We start from the raw sequence: 19,817 nt of genomic DNA, 5'->3' as shown, positions 1-19,817 counted from the left end.
AAGTCGACATCTAAAACGGTTCCGTGTTGTCTTGTATAGCCGTATTATATCTCGAGTGAGTTGGTGTTTTGGTGGCCCTCTATAATGATGTGACTTGCAAACCTTAGGCGCTCAAGTCGTCGAGTGATGCAGAGTAATTATGATTTAAATTTGAAATTTATCGCCGGTGTGGATTCTCTATTATTTCTGGAAAAGAGTTTATTTTAAAAGAAAGAGATTTAGCTATGTTCCTTTGCAATGTGAAATAAATATGATGGAAATAGATGCGTTGATGTGGTCCAAGCAATTCCACTCCCAATTGCTTTTTTATCGTGCTTATATCTCAATGATGTAGAGTCATATGATATTGAATGGAGAAACTAAAGGAAAAACCCATAAGAAAATGTAGGAAACATTGCAAATTTCTGGATATAATTGCTGTACAAGCAATCAAATAAAACCCAGCTGATCAAACTTTTTGTGGCTCATTGGCCTAACCAGTAAAACGAAAAACTAGGCTCGGCTCAAGCTCATGGCTCGTGCCACGTCGACTCGTCCAGGGGCATAACCGCCAATTCAGCAGACGCCAAGAAACCCACGACGAGCCGCTCAGCATTTATTGGGCACGAACCCGATCAGCGACCTCCTTAGGTCGAAACCCACACGTGTCCCCTGCTGCTGCACGTTCCCCAGTATCGACATCGCCGACGACGTAGGCGCGAACGCGAAGCAGAACGTGCCGTTCGAGTCCACCGGTATCATGTAGTTCTTCGCCGGCAAAGCCCACTCCTTCCCGTCCCCGAACCGCAGCGCCACCGCCGGCACCTCCACGCTTCCCTTAGACGACAGGTCGTAGCACGTGTCGAACAGCGCGAAGCCCTCCGCCGCCGGCAGCCCCCGCGCGCCCCTCGCGAACGCGTCGCGCATCGCCTCGTACACCTCCGCCCGCAGGCGCGTGACCGCCGTGCCCGAGTCGACGATGATCCCGCCGCTGCCGTCGCGATCGAGCTGGAAGGCCGTCTCCGGGAGCTGCAACGGGTCGCCGCCGACGCTGATTCCGGTGAGGCCCAGGTAGAGGAAGGTGTCGAGATGGGGGTTCCGGATCAGCGGCGCAGTGACGGAGTTGGGCGGCAGGGGCGAGCCGAACTCGAGGGTCGAGGCCGAGTCGGAGTCGCGGTCCACGAGGCAGTAGGAGAAGGAGGATGCGTTGAGCTGGGACGGGAGCGACAGCGAGCCGCCGCCGAGACCGAGCAGTCCGGCGGCGCCGACGAACAGCCCCTCGTTGTTGTGGCCGCAGCCGATCGCCGCGTCCCTGAGCCGAGTGGAGCCGAGGGTGATGGTCTCCGTCACGAAGTCGCCGACGGTGTAGGAGCCGTCGCCGTAGGAGACCTCGTAAAGGCAGCTTCCGTTGCGGCACTGGGAGATGTCGAGCGACCTGCGAGCGCAACGCGGCACGAATTAAACGATGAAATAATATCTGGGACGATCAATTTCATTCGACAAGAATACCATAACGTGGCACCAGTTAAACGGTCCTACCTGCATTGTCGGGTGTCGCAGGAGAGAGGGGAAAAGGAAGCCGAGGAAGCCGGCTCGAAGATGGGGTCGGCTTGCTGGTAGCAGTCGGCGCAGGGGGCGCACTGCACCCAGTTGACATCGCTCCCGGTGTCGATGACCATGTAGACCTGGCTCGGTGGGTCGCCGACGCCGAGCCGCGAGAAGTACTCGCCACTCCCTTGGCTCGTCCCGGACACCACCGGACTCTCGAAACCTTGGGCTCCGATTTCTCTCTCCGTGCTCGCGTCGAGGGGCTTCAGATCTGATTTGGCAATGCCATTGAGGGCCAGATCTAAGCGAGCCGCGAGGGACTTGACTCGGGCGGAGTCGCGCTCCAGCCGGGCCAATGTGAAGGACCTGTAGTCCCTCTGCGAAGGTTTTTGAAGCGAAGCCCGCGAATGCAGCTGGAGCGTGAAGGAAGTAGAGGAAGAGGGGTGGGTTTCTTCGTGTTGGCGAGGCGGTATCGTTTTAGGGTCGAGGGAGAGGACGCTGAAGGCTCTATGGAGAGAAGAACTGACGTCAAGGACGGTGGTGGTGGTGAAGGTGCGGGAGCTCGCCAATGCAGGAGAGAAGGAGAGGAGAGTGAAGAGAAGGCAAGAGAGAGAAGTGGGTATCGCCATTTTTGGGATGGAGAGAGAAGGTGATGGAGCTCTATGGGATTATAAATGGGGCATTGGGGCGATTATTGATGGAAATCACGCCATGCTTGACGGGAGCTAAAGAAATTGAAAACGTTGGGAAGAGAGAGAGAGAAGCTTTCGATGGAGAAGGCTGGGGGACTTGAAAGAGAGAGAGAGAGAGAGAGAGAGAGAGAGAGAGAGAGAGTGATGGTGTTAGATTCTGAGAGAGCGGGCTTTGCATGTCCTATGGATAATCTCTTCTCCTTGACTCGCTCACCTGTCTTGTCTTTGTTGGCATCGCCAGCTCCAAGCCGAGAAAGAAAGGGCCAAAAAAAAAAAAGTCGTTGATGGCATCGGCTGGTCTCGAGGGAGTTGAAAGAGACGAGACCCTTCTCTCTCTCTCTCTCTCTCTCTCTCTCTCTCTCTCCCGTGTGACTGAGTTGGATAAAGAAAGAACAAGTGGAAGCAAGAGAGAGAGAGAGAAAGTGAAAAGAGAGTGAGGGTTTTGATTTGATTTAAGTAGAGGAAATTTTGTAAAGAGTGAGAGGTAGGTGTACTATGAATGATGCCTTGGCACTTTTGTGGGGGTTACATTTTCCTTTTTTCCACTCGTTTCTTGACCGACACAGGAAAGCAGAACGATCACGGGCATCATTATTTTTGAGTCGGATACAAGCAAAGATGAATTTGGGGTTTCAACAAGTGGGGGAGCCATGAAGCCATTGGTTATATGTGCCCGTGTTCTCAAAAGCACTTGTTTTTAAGTACCTCTCCACAAGAAGAGCCCTCCTCCAACGGGAGATCTCGTGTAGGTTGCCTTGGTTCCACCACCGGTAAGAAGGGTTGAGATAATTACTGATGCTGCAATCAAATTCTCTGTATCCCACTCCATGAGCGTAGCCAGGCTCTCTCCATTGTTGCCTATGATTGCCGCGGCGATTTCGATCTGGCTTTTTAGGCTCTCCCAAGTGGCTGGGAGAACGCTTTTTGTTGGCAACTCGGTAGAACATAACCGGCCTATCGTCCAACTCGAAGCGATTCACGTTCTTTGGTATGTTCTATTAATGTTGGACATAACTCCACTCCCCGGAATCTAGAAGGCATTGTGTTGTGATCATCCAATTTACTTAATACCCTTCATGGTTGGTATTGGACGCATAGGGGAGTAAACACTACCACACAAAATTTGTAGCACTTTAAGTTAATGTTTTGTAATTACGTCATTTTGTCCAACCAGAATGAGCACCGGATCAAATAGTGTGTCGGTAAAACTTCACCAGTAACCGGTTGAAGTGGGGATAAAGTTGGTATTCTTTTCACTTGAGATGCTTTTATGACCTATGGAAATAGTTTTTCTCGTTACAAAGGCTTCCTTGTTTCCTGAAAAACGTGTCATTTCTAAAAAAAATATTTTCCAAAAAAGATATTTTCTCGAATAATGATAATATTTTTTAATATTTGACTGAAATATGAAAATGAATTAAAAAATATTTTTTGTCGTTTTTTTTCTTTTTCCGTCTTCCCCAACGTCGCCCTCTAACACCTCATCTGAATCTGGTCTGACTTGGCCAGTGGCACCCGCTCGGTCGACCTCGCCACTGAGCTGCCCCTACCTCCGGGACTCGCCTCCCTCTCCTGACCGCACCCTCATGGCAGGCGGTATCCGCGAATGTGCGGACTACTGCTAAGGATCCTACGGTTCGCGAGCGAGTTGGAGGAGAACTGCAATTTCCTCACGAAGATCGAGGGTTTCCCAAGGTCACCCAAGGCCGGGGAGGGAAGATAAAGAGAAGGTAAGGCGAGGGAGTCGTCTTCGAAGAGGCAATAAATGTGGGAGGGAGCTCCATGGGGGCGGCAGAGAGTAACACGGGGAAGAGCTTGGTGAGGGAGCTGGGTTTCACGGGGTAGAGGCGGCAGGGAGAGAAGATGAAGATGGGGCGATCCGAGCGAGAAGCATGGAGATAGAGAGAGAATGATCTCTAGAACGTGGGAAAATGATTTTCTCTTTTTTAAGAGAGGGAACCAGTTTTTTCTAACTTTTGAAGGCATTTTTTCTATTGGTCGAAAATATTTTTCTCAACTAGTTTATTTTCTACTATCCAAATGTAGAAATCTTTTTTTATATTTATTTTTACTAAAATAGACGGACCGAAAGTTGATTTTTTTTAAAGAAATAGCATGAAATTTATATAGACTACGGGCTTTGTCGTCGGGATCACCAAGAGATTTTTTCAAAGTGACTACCCATAAAGGGACAAATTTTGTCCGAGCAAAGTTATATATGGACGGATTAATCACAGTTATGGATCATTTAGACTTCATATTGACTAACTCTACATAAATTTTGTCGGGTCCATTTTTGCTATTTCTCTACTGAATTCTGTCCTTTTGGAACCCGACACACGTTTCTAACTTAGTTGTAATTATGAATGTCGTTTCTCTTGCCATTCTCACAAAGAGAACTTTATGCAATTCATTTTTGCTTAAATGTATTTTGCATCCCCTTGTGATTATATTTAATTTCATGGTGGGATGATCGGAAGAATAAGCTTAATCAATTGGAGAAAGGTAGATCGAGAATGCTTATGGCTTACAGCAAGATGATAATCAGATGAACCTTTCGGGAGACTACCAAGGTGCCGTCACTTTATATGTCAAGGAAATTATAAGAAACGAAAAACTTGCCGCTAAAATATAAGCATAGTTGTTTGTACTTTTTAAAGTAGATGCCGATCCATCGACAGACCCTCATGTATATTGTGTTTCATGTTTTTGAAGTTCACTGATGACATGACTCGAAGTTATGACTCGAGAACGACAAATTCGACACTTGACCACGAAGCCAAATGTACTCGGGCTATAATGGAATCGTTTCTTTTTATGGGTTTACAAGAATGACTTCACAACCGCTAAGAAACATTCGATATGAGACGTAAGTACTTGGTCCATTTATAGATATAAGAGTCTATCATCGCAGCATTATCTACTTATCAGAAATCAAGAAAGTCACTCCACATGAGATAACGATTGTCCAATACAAGCCGATCATGAGTACACTTACAACATGACTTGAACTCGTGATTTCATGAGTGATATCGTGAATTTTTCACCATTGAGCTACCACGTTCGGTGGTACAGTAATATTTATCACGCATATTCGACATAGATGCTGGCCGATATACGACAATAGACATGCAAATCATCGAGGTAAAGCAGCCATGAATGATATATACCTTTCACTTTCTTCAAGCGAGTGGGTGGTGGGATGCTTACAATCTTTAGCTTTCCCACAAAGCTAAAGCCTCTCTATGGAAAAGCCTTGACCTCGACGCCTCCAAAACAGTACCTTTCCTCATCCCTCTAATGTAAGTATAAGTATCAAGTGAGAGATTGGATGATTACTTATTAGTGACATTTGATTTATTACTATTATTGTTACTATTGTTGTTATTGTTTGACAATATGTAGGTGAGAAAGAGATTCTTCTTTTCATAGGTGTCCTTTCTTTTCCGGGGTTGGTCAATTTGAAGAGTTCTGTTCTAGGATATTGATCATTAGGGTTTCCTGTTCATAACAATCGTTGTCAATTCTCATTCTATTGAGTTTTTAAATTCGCGCAATCGATGACCACTCATCGATGCATCTTATTTCCTCAGCCAGTTTTGCTCCACTCATTCCGCTTTCATCTATAAAATTAGTGAAGGGACAAGCATTTTTTCAATGGGAGAGATTAGGTAGGAATTTGATAACAGAAATCTAATCCCATCTTATAAGTGAGAAATCCTTTGCATTACTAACTAAAGGTGTCAAAATTCAACAACTCGTTCGCTTTTTCTCGTCTGTCCAATCTTATTTACGAAATTATTTTCAGAGGTACTTCGCTTGCCCAAAGTTAATCTAAATGGAAAGTCATCGTCGCAAAAGAAATCTCCATCTTGTGGTGCGATTGAATGGAGAATGCTGGAGACTCATGAAAGCTACGCAGATTTAACCGATGCACTAAATTAATTTACATACTCTAAATTCAAGTGGAAGCATATAACAACCGGTCAAGATCTTGCATACGAGTTATATTCAATCCATGTTGCTTTTGATTGTAGATTCGACCTATTAATGAAAGGGGATACATCTACAAAGCCTACATAACCAACTTATGACGTTCGGATTTATAAGAGAAGAAATTTGTTAACGAGCATAATTCTTGAGTCAATTGTTATTGAACATTAGTTTATGTCGGATATGACTAGACTTTGCAATGTGGCGTCCATTAGGTCATCAAGCATTAGGTCTGGCCCCTTCAATAATTTGAAGTGGTTGAAAGCTGTATCATAGAGAAGCTGCTTTTACCTATAGTCAGATCACGTAAAAAAACAGAAAATAACATATTGATAAGCCGGCCAATAAAAGGAAAAAAAGAGAAGTTTCAAAATTTAGATGCAAAGATTATTACAATGCATATCACGTAGTCATATAATTGGTCCCTTACACCTCGTCCGCTAGGCAATCAATGTATAAAATAATGTCTTATGTCCTCGTGTTATTATTGGTATAGGCAGTTCCCTCAAATGGTGGTAATGTGGGATGAGACGTTAAGGCAATCAACTTTCCCAAGAGTACCACACTCAAGAAGAAAGCCATGTTTATTTACATGTAAGCAAAAGTTAAAAGTGCATTTCCTTGCTTGCTTGCGAAAAATTTAAAGCATTTAGCTCAAAACATGTTCATCATGTCGTCGAGCGAAGCACGCCTATGTGTAGCAGAATGACTCAATTGAGTCCCGAGAGAGAGAGAAAGATTGACCAGATAGAACGGCCAATGACAAAAACAAATACATTGAAAGAAGGTTATCGTTCTTGGTTTAAGAGCTTTCGGGCTCCTCTCGATCTTGTTTGTAGCTGGGAAGGGGGAGGGAGTCTAAATCAATGGACATTAATGAACCATCGTTGAACTTAGCTGATACAAACCTATATGATACCATTTAATTTTTCTGATTCGACAGTTCGATCTATGATTTCTCAATTTCATGGACGTCGATAAAATTCTTCCATTTAGCAGCATTGAATCTATATACGAAAGTTGAATATTGTGAAAGTTTTGGGGAATATCGGATTTAGAAATGTTAGAACGCGTTAGTCACAAAATTCATATTAAACATAATGGAGAAAAAGAAAAGTCAATCTAGGCAATCTTGAATAACATGCGGTCTGTTTGCAGGGCAAGTTGTGAGGCAAAAGATTTCTTACGGGAGATTCAATTTCCTTTATGATGTCTTGATCAAATTAGCAAGACATAGACCAGCAATCACAATTTCTGTCCAGATGCCGGGTCTCACCTACAAATCAGAAGAGATCGATTAAGCCCTGATCAAGTCCCCTAGGTGTAGAAACGATATGTGGAGGCGTCCGCGATGATGTTCCACAATCGGCCGATGGTCGACGTCATCACGATGAACACTGATTATTAAGGAGGCCTGAAAGGCAAATACAGAAATAAGAGGAAAACAAAGTATGATTGATTGAGTATGACATTCACGCCTTGAAATTGCATTTTAACAACAGAATTGACTATTTTGAGGAGAGATTAGATGAAGATTTAATTACCCAGTTGACGAGCCAGTTGATGCTGAACTTTCTAGGCTTCTTGATGACCAGCCACATGATACTAGGGAGCTGCAAGATCAAGGATCAGAAGAATAGGTTATTTAGAAGTGAACATCATTAGTCTAGAATCAAGATTAAGCTACCACTAATGAAAGAGAGGGAGAGGCTTACGAAATACGATGTGGGAGCGAAATCAAAACCACCAAAGAAACCAAGCAGGTCGCCAAAGAAAGGGAATGTCACTCCAACTAATAATGTGAACGCTGCTCGATCCAGAAACATCTTTCTGAATCATTTCTGGTCTCCAGCAGCCAAAGTCAATGCTTAGATTCAGCAGATGATTGAAGTAGGTTTAGGGAATCCACTCACCAACATAAGCAGATCGAGTTAGGAGACGGAGTGCTCTTCCAGGAGGGAAGTTCACCCTCTTCACCATCGCGGTCTCCAGCAAATTGAAAACAGGCATCGCATAAACCTGCAGATGTTTTCCATATCACATTAGCTTTCTGGGTGTGCGAATGTACTGAAGTGGAAGTGCTCTTAAATCAATTTTGCATACCCTACTTATGGAAAATAGTTCTCTGAAAATGAAGTCGTCAATGAGCGAAGCGAGGTTGAACTAATACCTGATAACCACCGATGACAAGCACGACCATCATCAAGTTAGCCGACGCAATGAGCCATAAGGGTCTCTTGAGGGCGATGAGCACATTGTCGGCGACGTCTTGCCCGAAAGCCCAGCAGCCTATGAGAGCCACCGGGAAGTAGCAAATGGCGTTGACGAGGTAGGCTCCGACCACGCCTTTCCACATCGGCACTTTGGACGGCGCCTCAGGAGTCAACGGGATGGTGGCCCGAATCTCCAGGACCACCGCGTTCCCCGTGAAGGCTGACGAGATCTGGCCAAGTGCATTGAACAACCGGAACACGTAGTCCGCTGAGTTGGCGCTCTTGGAGGCGTAGCTCACGCTGGGGACTCGGCCGTGCGCTAGGCTCCCTGCCCACGCGATGGTAGAGTAACTGCAGGAGCAAGTACTAAAACATCCTATGATGCACTCAACACAATTTCAATGTCTTACTGTGACATCAGATAGCAATTTGGAAGCAATGCTCTTGACCCTCGTATGGTGATTTTGAATTCGAGCTGACCTATAGACGAACAGAAGAGTTCATACCTGAGAGACATGATAGCCGCGGCCAATGAAACACCAGCGATGGAACTGACGTTCGGGAGCTGAGAGAGGAAGAAGTGGACCGACCTGAAGATGCAGATCCAGTAGGATTGTCTGATCCTTGGGCAGTCCGTGCAGATTATCTCCATGAACTTCTTGAGGCACTTGCCACCGGTGACCAAGTCCCTACCTGGAAGATCAGCTGCTGCGGGAGCACGAGCCGCAGACCGAGCCTCTGGCAAAAGGCATGCTGGCCAAGGTCGATGTAGCGGTTGAACCTGGTCCCTGGGATGCACTCGTGGAACTGCACCATCAGCCACATTGTGTTCAGGGCCATACACCATGATAGGACCAGCATCATTATTCCCGGACCCCTGGACAACATACCAAAATTTTCCATTTTTTTGGTGGATCAATTGTAAATTTAGCGAACATTCACTTTAAGAACTGGAAGTTCGGTGATTAACTCGATGAATTATTACCATCCTAAAAAGGCCATGGCATAAGGCAAACTGAGGACGCCAGCGCCGCTCAGGGCCGTGACGGTGTGGAAGGTGGGGTACCACCATTTGGCCCGCCGAGACGGGTCACTCCCCTGCTTCCGTTTCTGGTAGGAAGTAGAGTCCTGCGAACCCGCCACTAGCAATCACAGAATGGCAAGAAAAGGAAGAAAAGAAGTGTTGCAGCAATTCTTTATATGACAAGACCAAAAGATCAAGTGTTGTGACAAGCCAACCTTCGACGGAGAAGCCGACACCATGTCTCTGCACCCTCTAAAGAATGAAGCAGGAGTCCAAAGCTGAATCTCGGAAGCCCAGTGGCCATTAGTTATGTTCGCGTCGACGGTGACTACAGAGTCCACATAGTATCGTTTCTTTTGCTAGTTCTTTTGAAAGCAGTCGTTTTTAACCTGTTATTAGTCCTCAAATCAAAATGGAACTATGCAAATGCTCATTTTGAACCGTGCGTTACACGTCTACAACCACCCGTTTCCACTTCAGCAGTTTGTGTATGTGGTCTGCTAAGAAGCTAGAGGTTCATTCGCCAAATTACAAGTGCGGCAAAGGTTACGGCAGGCAGACTGAAAATTATTGCGATTGCTTTGTTTGTCGTGGGTTTTGAAAATTAAGTCTAGGGTTGACGGTCCAAATCGATCAATTTTACAAGTGGGATGAGGACATCTCATTAGAAGAGAGACCAAAAAAAAGGTTTCTCTCTACGTACGCACTGGGATTTTTCTGCACTAACGACGACCGTATATCCTAAATCAATATATAAAATTAGCATAGCATGTTACGAGACAGATTTCTATTTGGTACTCAATATGACACAAGCTTTATGTAATGTCAACTATTATATTTATCACTGTCGAATAATTATATACGATGCTAAAAGTCTCTCTCTACTCAATATGACACACACTTCATGTAATGTCAATTAGTATATGTACCACCGTCGAATAATTATAAACGATACTAAAGGTCTCTCTCTCACCTATGTGTGAGTTCTCCCCTCTCCTCCGAGTTTTCACAACAACCCATCGTTGGTTTTGACCCCGAACTCTCTTGCAAGTCGGGCTTGTCATTGTACGGAACCATCTTCTCTCGTATCTTCTTCTTTTTTTTTAACAATTTTACTATCTAGATTTAAAAGTATAATATTAACGGATTCTTCTTTGCTTTAACATTTTATTGTAGGTACTAATTACTCATCGTAATATTTTTTACTATTTTTTTTTTCTGTAGGAATGGAAGGTATGTTCTAGCAAACTGAAATAATTGAGCAGCTGAGTAGGGAGTAAGATTCTTGGGCCAAATAGAAAAGTATGGAATCACGAAAGTTGTCATTTGGAATTTTTCGTCCTCTTGCTTTCGAATTTTATAACTATTTCCCTTTTGTCCTTCGTGGCCCTTCCGGGATACCGCAACATGTTTTGACTTATTCTCAGCCCAAAAAAAGAAAGGAACGAAGAAAAAAAGGTACAAATGCGCGTTTCCTCTCATTGGTACAAAAAGTCAATGGAGAAGGAATAAAAGAAATCACAAAAGTTCATACAACAGAGTATGGCACACTTGTCAGCAGTGGCGTCGTCGCAAATCACTATCTGATTTCATGGGATTTTTTTTATTTTATTTTATAACCGAGGTTTTTCACGGGTAATGGATTACTTTTCAAGATGGTGGGAGGTTTTTGCCAATATCACCAGGTAAATTCTCAAGACGTGATCGTTGAGAATCGAACTTGGGACTTCATCATTTTAACTGTTTAAGGTCCGGACGTCTCATCAATTTGTCTAACGCCTCATTGGCTGGTTTCGTCGAATTTTAATCACCGATCTTTCCATGAAAGTCTATATCGGCACTGCTGTGATGTCGCTCTCCATCAAATTTACAATCCTCTCTCATCACATGATTGGTAGGGTCGGGCAAGTTGACGATGTGCATTGTGTTATCAAATTTGTATTCTCGTGTCAAAAGGCAATGTGGTTATAAGGGCTAAAGTACACTACAAATTCCAAAACTTATATACAACGCTCATTTTAGTACAAAAACTTTCAAAACGATCACTTAAGTGTCAAATTTTTTGAAAAATATTCACTTCAGTGCCAACTCTGATGAGCAATGTCAGCTCAAATATTAATAAAAAAATAAATCACGTCGGATTTCCGACGAGCCACGTCGACTCAAATCGGAATTAGCATTGAAATGATCATTTTTATAAAAAAGTTGGCACTTAAGTAATCGTTTTTAAAAAAAATTTAGCACTTAAAGTAATCATTTTAAAAGTTTTGACACTAAAGTGTGCGCCGTATACAAGTTTTGACACTTATAGTGTACTTTAACCCCGTTATAAGCTAATTTTCGCTGATTTTTCATTATTGTTTAGGAACTTGGTCACTGTAATTGTAATAGGATGAATTCAGTAACAAGGCATAGTCTACACTCTAGTTGCTTTTTCTTTTTTTAGGGTAAAAGACTTCGTTTACTATTTACTAATTGGGTATGATTATCGAATCTTCGCTTAGTTGGGCGGATCTGCATGCCAGAACAAAGGAAGTTTCCTACGTTTGACCTCTGGCGAATTGGTTAACGGGGACAACTTCGAAATTGGAAAGGGCTGTGCTGCGGGGATAAGCAGACCATCGTCACGAAACTTCTCAAGAGGCGCCAAGACGGACGTGCATTTCGTCTCGTGTCGTGGGACTGCAACACAAAAGATGTTAGGAAGATTCCTATTTGATCAAGAGCGACCGGCCCTCGGCAGTTCAAGTTGGCCCACCAGCAATAGAAAAACCATGCCCCCCCTCCACAAAAGCGGGATAAAAACAGGATTGTCATGGTACACACTGAGTGGCATGTATTTTCTTTTGCTCACTTAAATGCCATAAATTTGAAAAATCAATCACTCAAATGCTATTTGTGATTCGCCTCACCGAAAATTTGACGTGGCATCGCCGATGCCGACGTGAACAATTTTTTTTATTGTATGAAAGTTTTTTGAATTTTTTCTTTTCCTTTTTTTTTCTTGGCCGGCGAGGGCGACCCTCATTGCCTATAAAATCCGGGAGAGGGCCGCCTCACCCCCGGCTAGAGGGGCCACGAGGCCCTAGGTGAGGCCGGCGGGCCAACGAGGTCGCCGCAGCCTTGCCAATCGCCGGCAGCGCTTGCCAAATCTGGGTGAGGCCACCTTGCCGATCACCCGCGGTTGGCTGGTCGCGAAAGCCTTTGCCGAAGGCCGACGGGGCCACGGCGGCACCGAAAAAAAAACAAAGAAAAAAAGAAAAAGAAAATAAAAAAATCAGAATAATAATGATAATAATCTACATGGGAAATTTTTTAATTTTAAGAAATTTCACGTCGGATGAAAATTGTAGGTTGATTGCTAAGAAATGAAACTTAAATGATCGATTTTTTACTTCATTACAGCACTTAAGTGAGCGAAAAAAATTATAACGCTCAAGTTAGCGTAATATGAAAATTTCGGCACTCCTGCTATCGCACATCATTATCCTTTTATTTCCTTAGGAGTAGGGTTTTCTCTTTTTATCGATTTACTTTCTATCGTTCCAAATCCAGCTCTTGCATTCAAATGAAGAGCGATTGATTAATATATTGGACAAAAGTAGCCTCATCAAATGGGTGGAGTCGGGTGGGGTCGGGTCGAAAATTGTCCGATTAAAATTGACTTATTTAATTTGTCTTGACCTATTTTTATGCAATATAAATCTAGTAATTCATATTCGACCTAGCATATACACGATCCGATCTGCGTTGCTAATACATTTTCATATTTAATTAAATTTAGAAAAATTTATACTCAAATTGAGATGAGAGTACAAAGTGGGCAAACGTGAAATTGAGTCATGGTGAGAGAAAGATGGAGTTGGGTTGGATCTAAATAAGCTATGGATCCATATTATATTGTGCAATTTAAGTTTATTTATGGCTCGTTTACTGAATATATAAATAATGTGCGAATGACACAAAGGTGGCATGCACGGAACCGGACACGATACGATGATTGGACATGAAGATATATATATTTTTTTTGTTAATGACGATTGATGGCCCTTATTTCTCACGAAAAAGAAAAAGTCAAAAAACACTTTCGATCTCCGTTGCTGAAAGGCTGAATTTGGCATCGGCATAAAGGTACTGCACAAAGAAGACATTTTTATTTTTCTCTCTCTTTGACCTCTTTCACTCGCTCAGAACGGGGCAGCGAGACTTTAATAAACGCCGCCAACGGCGTACACGCAACGCCTGGTCGTCCCCATCAAGCTCATTCGGAATCCTGAGGGAGGGAGGGAGGGAGGGAGTATCTAGAGCATTGCTCGGCGCTTCCTTCTCGCGCATCTCTCCGTTCGTTAGCTGAGTCGAAATGACCTCCGTCTTGCAGGTAACGGAATCTTTTCTCGTTTTGATTTCTGAGCTCGCCTTCGATGCTTCGCATTGATCCGTGATGGGTGGGGAATGAAATTGCTGGGTTTGTGCCAGGGTTTCTCCAAATCGCTCGCCATGACCGTGCTTTCCGAAATCGGAGACAAGACGTTCTTTGCTGCTGCGGTGAGTTTGACTGCCTTCGATCCGCGCATGTTGCTCCCCCCCACCCACCCCCCGATTTATGGGATTTTCTTTTTCTCTTTTTTGCTCGCGATGGGCTAGACCACGTCCCGCGTGTTGATCGCTTGAGGTAAAAATGGCAAGTGCTTCGGAGAGGATTTTTGGTGCTACTTATAATTGGATAAAAGTATTTCCAATGTGGCACTTGCTCTCTTTTAGACCAGCTATCTAAATATTGAATGGAGTGCCTTTTTCGTGGCAAACATGAGAAGTGAATTCATTGAATTCTGATGCTTTTATATTGCTTTCATGTTCCAAACATCGATTTAAGTACCGTTTCTTCTTAATTCCCGTGCCTTGGCGTTTACTCTGGAAGGGACCTGTCCAGTTATTCTTTGGTTGACTGTAGATAGAGGAGGCTTGACATGTTGCTACATACTAGGTTCAGGTTTTTGCTTGTATTACTTGATTGGATTGGTTTTGCAAAGACATGGGTGGTTTAGAGTTTGTAGAAATTGTCACTGTACCATCGGCTGATCTAGCCAACAAGTGCCATGTATAAGAATTCGAACTTGGAAACAATTTGATGCTGGAAAAGCTTGGTTGACCTCTGGATACTATCTGAAAGAGTTCATTAGTTTCATGGAGTTTACTTTGGGGGATTGACAGATTGACTTTTGTTGTTAGTGGTTAGTTCTTCCATTTTTCTGTCATTATGGGTATATGAGTTATCCTGTTCTGCTACAACTACAAATCATTTTTCGGATTGCGGAGAACGCCAATTCGTAAGTGGTAAAAAATTGGGCAGTCAGTGACAATGTTGTTTCTCGGGTAGCACCTTACTTCATGAGCTGAAAGTGTTTCATCTCTAGGATATTGGAGTCTATTTCTGTCATTTGTCGCCATTGTAGTTGGTGGCACTACTTTATATGAAAAAATAGATAGGTTTGCATGACAAGTGTTGTGTATTAAGGCAGAAATATGTCATTGACAAGACAACCTATCAAAAATTGGACCACGGTGCAAACCTTCGATCCCTTTCTTGAGTGCATCATGGTAAAACCGTCTACAATTTATCCAAGGACATTTTGTTTTTCCCGAGGTTTTTTTTTTTTTGTCTGATTGGTGTAAAGAACGGCTCTAGTATCATTTGCTTATAGGCTAATAGCATGATATAAGCTCTTTTCCTTTTTGGTATAAGCAAGATAATACCGTGAGTCCATAACCCTATCCAGCATCAGTTACAAGTGTTTTAGTAGCCTTCCCTATAACTTTGCCAAAAATCAGTGTGTTACTGGCCAGGAAGGGGGGATGAAAGATAATACGAGATTCCCCATATTCACATCCTATCTTGCAACTGCTTCCAAAGTAGCTTTGTCCCTCTTGTGAGTGTTTCATGTCAGCTGCTTGTATAGGTTCCATTGTGACATGCAGTTCATCAAACTCTGCCTTCCTCCGCAATAGCTTGTTTCCATGTTCATTTTCACGATTCATGTTTTCAGATTCTGGCTATGCGTCACCCAAGGCGACTTGTCTTGTCAGGTTGCTTGGCAGCTTTGGTGGTAAGTGCACTTCTACAACTTTCAAATTTGTAGTCCCTTAGCATGAAGTGTTCCAGACACTTCATCTTTCGCGGACTAAGACCTTCTGTTTCTGCATCTTTTATCCAGGTGATGACTATTTTTTCTGCTTTTGTTGGTTGGGCTGCTCCTAATCTGGTTAGTTGTTTCCTTTATGATTCCTGCCGTATTTCTTTCTTCTCTTTCTACTTAGTGAATGTCAATATACATAATGAGGGCAATTTTTTTTTTCTCTCTCATATTGGATGTCCATTTGATGCTCTTTTCAAGGGAGTGATGGCCTGAGGCACTTGCTTTTAGTATAATTCTAGAATGAACATATGCTTGGCCTTTCTGCAGCTTTTTATTTAATTGATGGGAATTTCATTATCTTGGAACTCTCATAATTTGACTTTTGTTAATGTAAAACACCTCAAACCTTTCGAAGTACAATGATCGACATGTAAAGTCACATATGATCTTTCAAAATTTTTCGAAACTCGAGATAACCTTTTCCTTCTTCAAAATTATGGAGGGAAAGTCACAAGTAGAAGTAATAAGCTGCAACAACAGGCCTACCTCCCGAATCTACTGCATGCACATCTTCTTGTTGTTGTCATGACCAAGTTTTACCTTTTTCCTGGTTGATATCGTACTTATAGAGCCTATTAAAATGCGGTTTTGGAATCAGTCTAGACAGTGAGATTGAAAGGCTTTCGACAGGCCAAGGGTTTCAGTGGAAATGAGCTGAACTTGATTCTTTTATATGCAATTTGCTTCAAAGCCTTTAGAGAAATAGCTTTAGTGCGTGATAAGCTGACCTAGCTATTACCATCATTTCGTTTCTGCATGTCTTCTAATTGCATTGATGCATTATGCCTGTAGAAATGGGCCAATTCATTTCATTTCAAGAGAAAATAGAAAACTCACTTGAACTTGTACTCACCTGGATCATCTAACAAGTTCACCATAGACGGATGAACCTCGACTGACATTTTCACCATATCAGCATCAATCTAGTACAACACCACCATACTGATTTCAGCTACACGATCTGAATCTGTGACACTGTGATTCGTTTCTCCTTTTTAGTCCATATAAAGAATCTTTATTCTCAGATTTTTTTATTTGAATGTCATTTTTTGGTTCATTGAATATATTGTGATGTTGTGGATTCGTGATGCAGATTTCCCGTAAATGGACTCACCATGTAACAACGTTGTTATTCTTTGGGTTTGGCGTATGGTCTTTGTGGGATGGATTTCATGAGGGAGGGTATGATTATCAATTTTTGCTTCTCCCCCAGACTTAACCTTTTTCTTCTTCCTCTAGACAAAAAGGTTTAACTCGTGTTGAACTTGTCTGGTGCCCTTGCAGGGAATCTGAAGAACTAGCTGAAGTTGAAGCAAAATTGGTGGGTCTTCCTTCGTCTCTCTTGTCTGTATTACTTCATACAGAAATCCCACTCAGTTGTGACTGTATGTTTGCCTTGTCGTTAGGATGCTGACTGGACGAAGGCCAACCCTGGACCAGCCAAACAGAATGGCAAGGTACACTTCTGATGAATAAAACATGACAAAATGACTTGCTTATGATGTGGCTGGTTGAGAAAATTGAAGTCAGAATATTTGAGACCATGCTTTATGCTCTAACACCTTTAGTGAACCTGCCAGGTTGCTGATGATGTTAAAAAAGAGACGCGGCCATTTCTCTCACAGTTCTTCTCACCCATCTTGTTGAAGGTTTGATATCTATATTGAATTTTTTATGTCTGGAAACAAAATAAAGGTTGCCTTATTATTCACATTGTTCCATTCTGCAGGCATTTTCGATCACATTTTTCGGTGAATGGGGTGACAAGAGTCAGGTAGACAGTCCAGGGAAATTCAAGTTCCTGTTACAATTTTATTCTCTGAACTCTTTTCTTCGCTTCATTTGCACTGAGTGCAATTTCATTTTCAGTTGGCTACAATTGGTCTGGCTGCAGACGAGAATCCATTTGGTGTTGTTCTTGGCGGAATTGTGTAAGTCAAGCTCCGCATCTTCTTGTTGCAGACATTCATATGAGTCTCTTCATATTGGACTACTATTTGTAGCTTTGAGCGCATATGGGGCTTTGTGCTTTTGTCTTGAGTCTTGACACGTTCATAACTATAACTTAGTTTGTTCTTTGGTTCATCAATGCTTATTAACTCCCTGTTTCTTCAAACATTGAAAAACTTGGGTATAAAAGGTTGCATTAATCAGTTGAGACTGCCATTCTGTTAATCCAAGGATGAGTTGTTCCTAATGAATGTATTTGGTGGTTATGAACTTATTTTTGGCCATAAATAGTCACTTAGTTTTCAATCGATTTATTCGAAAATAGAAAAAGATCCCTTTTGTTATTTCGAGTGATGTTTTTATTTTCACTAGCATTTTCATTAAATTAAAAGAACAATCAGTGAGGACATTATTTACAAATTGCTGGAGTGTTACTTGAAAAGTTGGCTTATTGTGGACGATGAGAAAGTTGGAATGTGTTATTCCGCTTCACCACATGGCCGTCCTCCAAAGCAATCCCCAAGTATTGAGTTTTTTGAGGTTTCTTAGATTTCTCCAAAGGAAAAGAAAGTTGATAGAACTCAACCCTCGGTCATTGGTTGGGTGAACAGTCATGGTACTCAGTTCTCAGTGAATGAGGAGTGGGTGGTTTGATCCTTGTGGTTTCTACATGTTTCATGTAGATGCAACTTATTAAGGTGGTTCTACTTGCTATGCTCTGATATATGATGATCACCTACTGTAGTTTGGACTTAGGGACAGCAGATAATTGGGCTAGAACCAGGGTTAATACAGTGGCAGTGCTCTTTGCTTTGACGACTATATATTTGTACTAAGTCATTCAATCACAGTTCGAGAATTTTGTAGACGTTGTGCGGCATTGTGCTTCTGATGATTTAATATGCATGCACAAATTTGGTTTGGGAGAAAACATCATGCAGGCAGCATCATTCTCATACTCTGACCAGTGCCTTCTAGCTATATGAACAGACCTAAAAATCTAAATGTCTAAAATTTTGTACTGCATATGATGGTATTTAACTAAGAATCTGCCGTCTTGTGTCATAGGACCTCTTTCTTCAATTTTGCAAGAGCAAAACTTAAGGTTGAAAACTGATATAATTACACTTTCTGCATATTTCCGGTGTGTGTCCCTTTCACAGTGGACAAGCATTGTGCACAACTGCTGCTGTTGTGGGAGGGAAGAGCTTGGCGGCTCAGATTTCTGAGAGAATGGTAATTTCGGCCTCTTGCTTGTTTGTATAATGCAGAGTTACATTTTCCTTCTTGTGATAATAATTTGGGACATGCTTGAACTCTTGCATTTTTCAGGTAGCCCTCTCAGGCGGAGTCCTCTTTATCGTGTTTGGTATTCAGTCCTTTCTCTCAGCAGCGGAATAGTAAGACATACGATTATGTTTAAGGTGAGTGATATTACATCCAATATCTGCCGTACATTTGGACCACTGATTCAATTGAAACTCTGCTAGCACATTCCTGTTAAATCAAGTTTGACACAACTCCACCCAGTTCAAAGTAATGGTATCCTGTTAGTTAGATTCTCATAAGAGCTTGCGTTCACCGACTTCCCTGCCTATTTCTTGTTATGATGTTCGGTACAATTGGGAAGGAGGAACTATTTGCAGGGAAAGCCACTTGAGTTTTGAGTTGTTTCTTCACGTGATTGCATCTGCTGAACTTTTTTGTTTCTTTTGCCATAGTGAGAAGATATACAAGGAAAATCAGCATTTTGGATTGCCAGAAGAAGGGGACTGGAACCATTTATCTTTAAATTACTTCATAGCCGCTAGGACGCTAAACGATGACAACTTTAATTTCGAAAGAGACACGAGTTGGCTTCATGGTGATGGTAGCCACTAGCCAGCAACGATGGTGTACTTTCGACTTGTTATAGCGACAGTTCTTAGAAACTTCATTCAATCCATCTAACATATTGCTTCCTTTCTAACTCTCCCATGGATGAAAATCATACTGGAATGTCAATGTCAGGAATTCCATTGCGATTGGTAGGGCTTTCATTACTCTTCACCATATTTCTGCTACTCTTTCTCACTTGATTTTTCCATAAGATAATATGTAGTCTTCGTGTACTTGTATTCTGTCCAACATGCCTTTTTTTTTCTGGCCAATTAGCAGGTGGTTTTCTATAGTTAATATTTTCTAGATGAAGAATGTGCCAATGTGTTTTATAAAATAAAGTACC

General features: G+C 42.4%; 2 protein-coding genes and 1 pseudogene across 5 annotated transcripts; 1 reads left to right on the top strand and 2 right to left on the bottom strand.

Annotated features, from left to right (window-relative positions):
* Positions 1-470: 470 nt before the first annotated feature.
* On the bottom strand, positions 471-2,602 carry LOC115728181 (protein ASPARTIC PROTEASE IN GUARD CELL 1). The gene is made up of 2 exons (XM_030658520.2): positions 1,519-2,602; positions 471-1,414 (listed from the first exon to the last, which is right to left on the bottom strand). The coding sequence occupies exons 1-2, from the start codon at positions 2,154-2,156 to the stop codon at positions 589-591; spliced, it is 1,464 nt and encodes a 487-aa protein (XP_030514380.1). The 5' UTR covers positions 2,157-2,602; the 3' UTR covers positions 471-588.
* Positions 2,603-7,529: 4,927 nt separating this feature from the next.
* Positions 7,530-9,688, bottom strand: LOC115727268 (annotated as a pseudogene).
* Positions 9,689-13,695: 4,007 nt separating this feature from the next.
* On the top strand, positions 13,696-19,642 carry LOC115727294 (GDT1-like protein 5). 4 transcript variants are annotated; one of them, XM_048281447.1, is made up of 12 exons: positions 13,696-13,827; positions 13,926-13,994; positions 15,494-15,553; positions 15,662-15,709; positions 16,737-16,825; positions 16,928-16,964; positions 17,050-17,100; positions 17,224-17,292; positions 17,373-17,417; positions 17,513-17,574; positions 18,757-18,829; positions 18,926-19,324. In XM_048281447.1, exons 1-12 carry the CDS (start codon positions 13,810-13,812, stop codon positions 18,992-18,994), a joined length of 690 nt encoding a protein of 229 aa, XP_048137404.1. In that variant the 5' UTR covers positions 13,696-13,809; the 3' UTR covers positions 18,995-19,324. The 4 variants fall into 4 exon arrangements, with proteins under 4 accessions (XP_048137404.1, XP_030513339.2, XP_048137403.1 ...); XM_030657479.2 differs by lacking the exon at positions 13,696-13,827 and having other exon boundaries at positions 13,887-13,994; positions 18,926-19,017; positions 19,315-19,642; XM_048281446.1 differs by lacking the exon at positions 13,696-13,827 and having other exon boundaries at positions 13,887-13,994.
* The last annotated feature ends 175 nt before the right edge of the window (positions 19,643-19,817 follow it).

Source organism: Rhodamnia argentea, chromosome 6 (assembly GCF_020921035.1).
Source record: "Rhodamnia argentea isolate NSW1041297 chromosome 6, ASM2092103v1, whole genome shotgun sequence".
NCBI classification, from domain to species: Eukaryota; Viridiplantae; Streptophyta; class Magnoliopsida; order Myrtales; family Myrtaceae; genus Rhodamnia; species Rhodamnia argentea.
Note: the sequence above shows the minus strand (reverse complement) of the source record. Positions and strands in the feature narration are given on the sequence as shown.

Excerpts from the sequence above, each read along its gene's own strand:
- LOC115728181 (XM_030658520.2), bottom strand. The coding sequence starts at position 2,156 with ATGGCGATACCCACTTCTCTCTCTTGCCTTCTCTTCACTCTCCTCTCC. Across the intron at positions 1,415-1,518 it reads TGCGACACCCGACAATGCAG|GTCGCTCGACATCTCCCAGT; the intron begins GTAGGACCGTTT and ends TTGCGCTCGCAG.
- LOC115727294 (XM_030657479.2), top strand. The coding sequence starts at position 13,902 with ATGAAATTGCTGGGTTTGTGCCAGGGTTTCTCCAAATCGCTCGCCATG. Across the intron at positions 17,418-17,512 it reads AATGGGGTGACAAGAGTCAG|TTGGCTACAATTGGTCTGGC; the intron begins GTAGACAGTCCA and ends TTTCATTTTCAG. Across the intron at positions 17,575-18,756 it reads GTTGTTCTTGGCGGAATTGT|TGGACAAGCATTGTGCACAA; the intron begins GTAAGTCAAGCT and ends TCCCTTTCACAG.